This window comes from Saccoglossus kowalevskii, chromosome 8 (genome assembly GCF_978046115.1).
Source record: "Saccoglossus kowalevskii chromosome 8, keSacKowa6.1, whole genome shotgun sequence".
NCBI lineage: Eukaryota > Metazoa > Hemichordata > Enteropneusta > Harrimaniidae > Saccoglossus > Saccoglossus kowalevskii.
The window spans coordinates 28,911,024-28,920,924 of NC_140648.1; the positions used below are offsets into that span (position 1 = coordinate 28,911,024).

A 9,901-nucleotide genomic window follows, 5' to 3' on the forward strand; every position below is an offset into this window, starting at 1 on the left:
ACTTGCGACGACTACAGCGCTGTATGGTAAATGGTATGTTATAGTATGGAATAGCTCCTTATGTTTACCGACCGTTGAAATTATAATTGGGCCAGACTGATGAATAATTTGTTTAAATATTATTTAAATATAATAATTGTCGTTCTCAGTCATTAGCGATTTAGAGAACAAATAAAAGATGTATCTCGGGCCTTAAATTTTGAGATGAATTAGCTATGAATTAGTTTGGATGCCAGACCCCGTACACAAGATTTGACTTGAGAAAGAAAATAAAATTGTGTGAAAACAAAAGTGTGAACAAATAAAATAAAATACCTTCAATCTCGCCAATCGACTCATGTACATCCAATTCGCGAAACGTTCCGATTGAACGATGCAAACAATACACCAGTCCAACGTTTCAACTCGCCATAAATATAATTATGACATTTAAAACAACCAAAGGTGTTTTTTTACACACTGAGTTTGAGGTTTTAGTTTTAACAGAACGTGGGTAGTGCAATACAGTGTCAAAATCTATCTACATGCTACTTCGGTATATTGTACCATTAACATGAACACAATTCTCTTGTATCTGTTCCAATATATCAATGTAAATGAAAAAAAAAACGTGATCTTATATGGTTCTGTCAAAGTATTATTGGAAACAAACACATAACACACACATAACAATTCGTCGTTAACAAATATTGCAAAAATACATGTAAAGTAAAAAGCTATGTAAGCCATTATAGGTAAGAGTTAATAATCACAGGGACTAATATTGTGTATATGTGACATGGCATCGGAGACGAAGAATAATGATTGAATGGGCATTGGTCTCAACCAGCTCGTCAACTCAGAGGCCATTTCATATAATATGGACTTTATGTCAACCCTGATGCATAGTGGTCATCAACATAATCGAACAAAGGTTTTATGGTAGCGAAAAGATTGTGACTTTTGGACTCATTCTCATTATATCATATTTTCATATCTCATTCGAAAGGTCTATATACCATAAATTTTACATAGCCCAAAAAAGCGTAACACATCGAACATACACGGAAGTCATTTGTACTTTGTCACGGGCAGCCTATTTTGACAAAATGGGTAAACCCTGAATTTTCATACAATACCAGTACCAGTGCAAGCAAAAGCAAGAATGATTTGGGTCTAATATTCCAGCATAATATTATTACAACATGTAATTATAACAGTACTGCAGAACCGTAATAAATAACACATCATCAGGGTCTATTTGACATACGTCTAATGAGGAAATTACGTTAGTCATCTTGCAGAGAACCACTTTGTGCGCCGAAAATAGGAAACATTACACGAGTCCGACAGATTTAAGTCTCCCGAAAAGAAGCCATTCTCCAAAATACGAATGCCGCGAGCCTAGGAAGTAGACAGAATGTACTCCATTTACATTGCTGGGTGTGCCGCCGATCATTATAGTCGAATCTACAATATCACCGACATTAGGCAGGCATTACGTAACAGTTACCGACCAAATAATTCACTGATTGTTTTCAAATAATATATACTTCAAGTTCACCAATAAACAATTAAATATTCACTGTATCTAAGCCCTCACAAGGACATTATGTACCTGTTTAAATGGTTTGAACATCCAGTAAGTGGCATCCCGGCAAAATTCAGGTATTTGAAGAGCCACAAAGAATGATCTAGACTTAAAGAAACTTTTTCATGTAGTTTAAAACATTGTTCTCGATCTCGCTATATTAATGACTTTTGTTTTTTGGACAGATACTTGTATATCTAACTAGAAACCTAAGCACAAACTTTTTCTATGTCTGCGATAGCTTCTGCATGGGCGATAGAGAAACCAATAGACCTGTTTAGGTGCACTGAGTAGGGGATGATTTGCTGCACGTCAGCAACGTTAAACTCTTTCATCTCCGTTTCCAGAAAACGCTGGAACAATTCTGGATCTCCATCAAGAGTAATCATCATTTTCCAATCAAGTTCATCTCTCTTCAGCCTCTTTTTCACCGCCCTCGTGTAGACATCTTTCAAAGTGGAGGATGGTTTTAATTTCATACTTGAATCCTCAAAGGTCATCCCAAGCTCCTGTCTTTGTAAATTATCTTCAATATGATGAATCATGTATATTGTTCTGTATGGCCACTGGTCTAACAAAATAGTCCACATCACCATCTCTCTTGGAAGAAACTTTGGACCACCGGATACTTTCACTAAATTTGCTGTTACGCAAAGTTGATTAAAGAGCCTCTTGATGTTTCTAGGGTTACCAGACACATAATCCAACATTTCCTTCGTCTTAAACACTGCAATCAATTCTTTCATGTATGCATCCTCTCCCTCTTCTTCTTCTTCTTCAGAATTGCAATCATTCTTTACACCGAAAAAGTTGTTACCGCCACTATCCCGAACCTTGGTACTTGCTAATCTGGTCCATTTGCTCCCTTTCTTCGATGGCTGTGTTTGAGTTGATGTTTTAATATTATCTTGGGGCTCTACAATCCTTGTAGAGGCATCTCCTTCTAGCTTCTGTAGAAACTTTCGTTTTGTTTTGTTTGTCATAGTCGGAATACAAAACTGTAGTTGAAGCATTTTCTTGAGATATTCGTGCCCACTCAGGTAAGCATTCTTCGACAACTTGCCGAGGCTTTCCTCTATTGCTTCCACAATAACTCTTGAGTCAACTGCAAAAATACATATGAATGGTGCAAATTCGTCAGAAAGTAAAATGTTCAGGGCTTCAACAACCTGTACAGCTTTCTGTTTCGGACATCGATCTAAATCATCTACCGTGATGACAATGCGAATTGGACGCTTTTTATAGTTGGACATCCAATTAATAAGGCCAGATGCAATCTTCACTTCTCTTTTAATGTCAGCCATGAAGCCTAACTTAGAGGACATATCAGGCCTGTTGACCATGCTTTCAATCTTATCTGATTGAGAGTACATAAATGTAGTGACGATATTCCATCCTTGTTTAGCATTGACTAGTAACGCACCACCCAAAACAGTAGAAAGAGCAGCTTGCATACCGATGATAAAGTCCCAAAGTCCCTGGTCTTCATCGCCACTAGTCGAGTTAGTAGTTGATTGGCTTTTGAAAGATATAGCCCCAGTGGCAATATTGATAGTAGAGACTGTAACTGCAATGATCAAAAGTATGAACAGGGCCAACAAGACAAAATTGGGAATCCAAATATATCTGAAAAATCGGGTCTTCCGCAATTTGGGAGGATCTTGGTCTTTTTCCCTTTTAGCTTCTGTTAAAATCTCCCAAGGTTTTACAATGATTCGAAAGAATCGTGTTTTCCAGTATCCAGCATGGAATTCCACCCTGGCTACCAATTTCGTGACTATTCCTGCCCACAAATTATCGCTTCCAGCATACTCCCACGCTCTGAAATCCACGTAGACGAAGTCAACTACATCAGTTTTCTCAAACAATATAGGGCTTGGGGGGTAGTAAAATAGTATACGTAAAAATAAGATCAAGTTACTCCAAAAGGTGTCCTTTTTAGCAGAACGTTTGTGATATTCTTCGTTCATTTTCTTTAGACGATCTGAAAATAAAAAAAAAATATTTCCAATATTGATCACTTACTAAATCGTTTCAATTTTTAGATACTGTGTTATAACATATTGCACTAATGTACACTTATTATCATCAGGAATACAATAAATGTACTATAAAACGTATAGTACGTATGTACTTTAATAATCTGTATCATTTTGATACTGTGTGTGTCATTGAGAAGAGCGTTTCAATGAAGTAAACTATCTAACACCAAGACCAAGACCATCACGTAATAACGCGTAATGTTTCAATAACAGGATGTTTTTGTTTATTATTCCAATTTGTAGGATTATATTAATGCAATGATTGATTGATGCTAGCTTGTTCGTGTGTGTATTTGTTTGATTGATTGATTGATTGATTGAGTGTAGTAATATTTCTTTATACTTACTTGTCAACATTTTCAGTAAGAATGTTTTACCAGAACCCCATGGAGCAAATATTCCTATCGTGAGAGGCGTCTGTAGCTGGGAACTATATAACGCGTTAGCTAAACCTTTGGCGTAGAATTCATGATCAATTGCATCTGCCGTGAAATCTCGATCATTTTGGAGATCAAAACCAACTGGTAGTTTTTCATTTTCTGTTGGTGTTATAACAAGACAGAAAGCGTTAATTACATTTATCAAAATAATAATTGATCACGTGCAGGTTCATCACTGGTAACTGATATTATAATTATTGTAATCATTGAGTCAATTAGTTCATATCAATAATTATAAAAACACTTTACATGGCGTTACATTAATTTTAAGTAAAAAAACACGTTTATTGAGCAATGTTGTTTTCAATTTATGTTTGTACATTTTTGCTTCAAGAGATTTGTAGTGATCTAATTGTTGGGTAATGATGTAATTGCAATGAACATACTTATTATATCATAAAGAAGTGACGATGTACATTACGTAGAGTATCAGTGGAATGCTTACCAAACAGTTGAGCCTCTGCATCAACAAATCCGAATTTGGCTAAGCGTTGCATCCGTCGATTGGCGTACTGCAGTGGTTTTTCTTCACGTACGTTAAGGTTATGTTCAAGCTCAGGGCATTTCTTCATGAGGTACATACCAGCATCATTGGAACGGCATTGAAAGGCTACGTGTAGGGCAGTGTCCTATGTGATATAATAAACAGGCAATCAATTGATGCGTGTGCGGAGCTTGTTAGACTGGGAAATATTGTTTTTTCTTGTGGGTCATACATCATTGATATCATATCCAACCGGAAATGTCTTTCTCGTTGTACTGGAATCACTTAGCTGGAACATTAGAGTGGCGTGAATGTGCACGTGTGATATCTACAATAATATGAACACAAGCGAAATATGTAATAATGCGTTTGTTCAATAAGGTATTAAAATGAAAACCCATTATTAGGGATTCCTTGGGTAAAAGGTATAATTTCCCAGGTTTTACAATTCCAATCACGTTCATATGCGACCAGGTAACAGAGGTGCGAGGTTGACTTCCAATTTGTGAAATATTCAATTTTATTTTACTTAGTGCTATAATTATTATCACTGAGCTTACCCCTTCTGAATTCAGTTGGTTCAATGCATGAGAGTCATACTCGTTTCCAACAAGACGTTCCATTAATTCAAGATCATTCTTCATTGCTGCAGCAGAAAGGTCATCGCCCTTTAAAGAACATTATATGAATGTGATTGGTGAGGTTGCTCAGAGAGGCAGCAATGAATGCCTTTATTACAGTTGGATTGCGTCAGAAGTAAACTTACTTTGGCCCCAAAAGCCATCACTGACAATCAAATATCAGTTATAGGTTTGATCGCCATTTATTTAATTTATATACAGTCCATGCCTTGTTGAAAATAGTTTGTAGTTTGAGTTCTATACCAAACGGAAAAAATCCCATGCGATATGTTGATTGGGTGATAATTCACGGCTTAAATGGAAACGTGCTGCCACATTGGTAAGAAAAATGAACTTTCTTGGGAAATATTCCCAAAACAATAAATAGCAATACGGCATTCAATATTGTTATAACAGTTTAAGTGTATCAATTATCAAAACCAAGAAAGAAAGAAAAACTCACAGCATTATTGAATCGTCTTTTCTTGAGATGAACATGCAATTTAAAGATGTGGCAGGTTTCGCTTTTGTCCAATAGAAGTGTTGGAGGGCCAGTGTTAGGATCATGGTCGGGAAAAATAGCTGTCAATATCAAATACGATGCTCCTTGAAGTGTACCCGATAGCTGCTGTGATCCTATAAAATGTACAAATCCTTTAGGGCAATTGATTGTTCGAGTACGAGAATATTATATACCACTTCTCCTTCAGTAACTTCAGATTTTGTATACACTGTGTTTTCAACACAAACCAATACAATACAATACAATGCCAAGGCAAGTTATGCTCTTAAAAATGGATAAAATTGATTTCTAAAACTCTTACGGGGACAGGAGACTGGGTCAGATTCAATCATTTTAATTTTAGGAATGTCATAACGTGTGATAAATGCTGCATGATCCAACTGTCAACATCTTTGAAATTGAACGACGTCATTGACGTCGTTTCAGTACTAGTTTAAACTTCAACCTGTGCGTTTGTGGGAGTAAGGACTAAGGAGTCCTATTGTTGTTTGTTTAGAAGTAACTTGAATAAAAACATACATGTAAATGAAGGCAAAAAGAAATGGCTAAAATATTGGAGAACGGAAAATAATAATAACGAAGACGAGGTTTTTTGGTTTGATTCGACATGAGAAATCATTTGAGCCGGAGTTATACTTACCACCTGGCCACTCCATGCATATGGGGTCATCTTTACCTCGGCGGGTACTGAGTCGCCATTGTACAGCGTCGTTGCGGGCGCACTTGATTTCACCACGGTCGATTACATATGCACCAAAATCGAACTTCCATGCGACAAATGAGACGTTTTCCCACTCGCCTGGCTAAATAAAAAAATGGAACAAACGATTATAATTCTCAAAATTACAGAGCCATATTTCTTTAATGCTGAGTTACAATCGGTCTGCCCGTTAATTAATGATAATTTGATGTAGATTATGAACTCGATTATGAACTATTTTTATTTGCGCTGTCGTATGCCATCCGGTAACCATAAAAACAATATCGACGCTGTGCAGAGTGGCTCTCCTGTCACCTATTACGTAACATAAGTACTTCTAGATAAAGTTTATCAATATAATTTGTATTTATTTTGAACTTATTTACCATAGTCGCACTTTTGTAGGCGATATTTCTGTGCAAGTAAGTGCCTGCTTCCCATCCATCGAGACGTGTGATAACTCCTTCATTCCGGTCTCCACGTTCATACTGGCCTCGTTTTGATGAATACTCTAGGTGAAATGTGCCGATCTCTCGTTCTTTCTGGTTCAGCACGAACACGTTTCCTTTGGCTCGACAGAACCGCTGACGAGACAGAGAAACTAAGTTGGTGAAATGGTTTACATGGTCGCGTTGACAGCTGAAAAGTTGATCTACGTACAATTTTACAATTTTATGTATTCATTGACATAAAAAACAATATTTATGTAGCATTTCAGTCTCGTGCTAATATAAAGTGCGAAGTGTTAATATTGACCTGAGAATATGTGTGAGTATTTAACGTGTCTTAAAATTGCACAAAGATAATTTAAATGTAAATGCGCTGTTACACAAATACACTTTTTATTTCAGTTACATACCTCTTTTTCGTGATTGAAAATAGTCGTCATCATTTCTGCGCGTGTTATCCATAAAGCACGTCCATTGACTAACGGAAACATAAGAAAGGCATGGTAAGTTTTATCTTGTTTTATCTTTTCAAGTATTAAGTAAGTAGTGGTGCGTATGTCCCGGGGATAACTCGCTTTCTCAATGGCGGAGAGTGGAGTTAAATGCACATTTGACCATGAAGTTTGGATGTACCAATTTGCACTGACGTTAGCAGGCGCGGATTATCCTAACGTCAAATCCGGCACATCTTCCCTTTAAAGTAACAATTATGTCCACTGGGCCGATAATTTGGTTCACACGAGTACTTACGAGCTCATAATATCGAAGTGCACCGGGCCAGAATACGTGTCGCACTGGCCTCTGGGACTTTAACAGAACTGACACGCCTTGGTAATTGATGAATCGGTCGAATCCGTGCCGCGGGCCTAGTGTATTTGCTATTTATTTATTAACTATTAAAACATGCGGAACCTCGTTGCCAGTTTTAATATAATCAAAATTGACTGTGTTTTTCCTACTCAGAGACAATTAAATCAAGAGTGACGTGAACTAAATCCCCCATACGTGTCACCTACCCGACCCGTCAGTATGGTTTTCTATGTTTGCCATTTTGTTTATGAATGTGAGAATAAACAAATCAGATATTTGTTGGCTTTTGATATTTTTAACTACAATATTTTATTTTTGAAATTGTAAACGGGGTAGGACAATAATTTGAATCAAATATCTAAAATACGACCATCACCATATTAACGAGATGGAAATGGAAATTATATTAAATAAGTCAAGGGATGTGTTGATATTATTTAGTGCATATCACGTATTCACTCCATACAGGCGTTTCTCTACTATTGTATTCATTATTAAAGGAGCTCGGACAGGGACATTTTATACAATGATGATTTGAGGTCAGGTGCTGCACCTTTTGTATGCAATTGGAACGTACTATGTGAGCACTGAATGATATAAGAATGCTTCTTTAGATGGGTACAAAACATCAGCGAACAAAAGAATTAAAATAAAGTTCTTCAATAGCTCGCCCGTGAATGAAAAAAAGAAAGTTACCGACTCATGTGTTTCAGAGGTTTTAATGAGTTTTTTTACGTAGTCCCTAGTGACACGAACATTAAAATGAACTTGGACTTAATATATGTTCAAATCAAACCTACACAGAAATTAACTACGAGATGCACTTGTCGTCCAGGGAGAAGTATGTCGATTTAATGATTCAGACAACAAATTAGCAACATTATGTGTATACTATTTAGTTCATAGTTTAACAATTGCCCTCAAAAAGGGCGTCACAAGCAATAAACTTTGAATATTATTACTAATTCATTTAATCGGATATTTGGCTCAATAGAAATCGGGGATTAAATTCGTGAATGTGTTTTTAATTCAATAATATACTAACAAACATTCCAGCGACCAAAGCAGAATTTTGGACATTCATTTAAATATAGCACTAACGAAAAAAAGTTGTATATATGTTTTGACTGTGTTGTGTTGAGCTATACCACGTTGCGTTGTGTACGTTGCAAATCGCCGACTAAAAAAACAAAAATGACCGAGACACGTACAATCAGGTTTAGAGCTTAATCTCTTTAAGAATTGTGAGAGCATAGTTTTACAGAAACTTGAACTAAGCTTTTATTCAGACATGAATGGCTATACTTTCTACTTTTACTGCAACAGAACTCCCCCAGACGTGTCTTGATTACATTTAGTGATTCAGCCATGTGCTCCCCGAATGTTAACTATCCGACTACTGTAACAATGCACGAGTATCTCAACTATATACATTGACGATATTTTGGAAATTGAGGCTGGACTGTTGAAGTAGTTGAGGTAGTATTACACTTGCTTTCGTTTCGGTATTTTTTTTTTCTGACGAAGCAAAATTAGATGTATTCAATCATTGTCGCGACACTTATAATGTAACCATCGCACATGTTCATACGTGTTATCAAGTCAATGGATAATACAACAAATACAAACTAATGACGGATAGGTGCGTTGTTCTGAAAGTTTGTAATAGCCTGAGACCAATCCTCTTCAGTAGATAGGCTCCACGCACGGTGCGGCATATTATGAAGGTGCAACTATTCGAGCCAGTGAAACCACCATTTTTACATCATTGCGTACTGTCGGAACACTAACACGAACATAGGACATGTAATGTACGGGTTGGTGGAAGCATCACTTACCGGTTCCCTGTTATTATTGTTCGAGTCTTCAGTCCTTCGAGCACCGTAAGGTAACAACTGGCAGCAGACTGACTGTAGGTTATCCTATGTTCTATAGGTATTATTGAATTACATGCAATGTAATTCGGGTTAAAAAAACAGCGCCCGCGGGCGAAGTAAGATATCCACGGTATGTACAGGGGTTTCCATGGAGCATGACAGTGTAAACAGCACTGTCCCTTTTCACATATATCATGCAAATACGAGCATGCGTAGAAGGTTAGCCGAGGACACGAGAAGAATAAACAAATGACGTGAATGTGACAGGGTTTGATATAACGAATGCATTCAAACTATTGAGATCTTACAAAGATCAAGCCGTTGTCGGAACGGCCGGTACCATTTATTTTGAGGGATGAAACAATATTACTACGGGGTATAAAATA

General features: G+C 36.9%; 1 protein-coding gene across 1 annotated transcript; it reads right to left on the minus strand.

Annotated features, from left to right (window-relative positions):
• Positions 1–616: 616 nt before the first annotated feature.
• Positions 617–9,564, minus strand: LOC100371921 (NTPase KAP family P-loop domain-containing protein 1-like). Its single transcript, XM_085502458.1, has 9 exons — positions 9,477–9,564; positions 7,239–7,306; positions 6,766–6,963; positions 6,320–6,482; positions 5,620–5,792; positions 5,097–5,204; positions 4,498–4,681; positions 3,960–4,151; positions 617–3,554 (listed from the first exon to the last, which is right to left on the minus strand). Exons 2-9 carry the CDS (start codon positions 7,269–7,271, stop codon positions 1,780–1,782), a joined length of 2,826 nt encoding a protein of 941 aa, XP_085358584.1. The 5' UTR covers positions 7,272–7,306; positions 9,477–9,564; the 3' UTR covers positions 617–1,779.
• Positions 9,565–9,901: the final 337 nt, after the last annotated feature.

What these genes read in the sequence shown, in the direction of transcription:
- LOC100371921 (XM_085502458.1), bottom strand. Translation starts at nt 7,271, where the DNA reads ATGATGACGACTATTTTCAATCACGAAAAAGAG. An exon ending in TGCAGAGGCTCAACTGTTTG is followed by an intron (nt 4,152 to 4,497) that starts GTAAGCATTCCA and finishes TAACACCAACAG; the next exon opens with AAAATGAAAAACTACCAGTT. An exon ending in CTTACTGAAAATGTTGACAA is followed by an intron (nt 3,555 to 3,959) that starts GTAAGTATAAAG and finishes TTTTATTTTCAG; the next exon opens with ATCGTCTAAAGAAAATGAAC.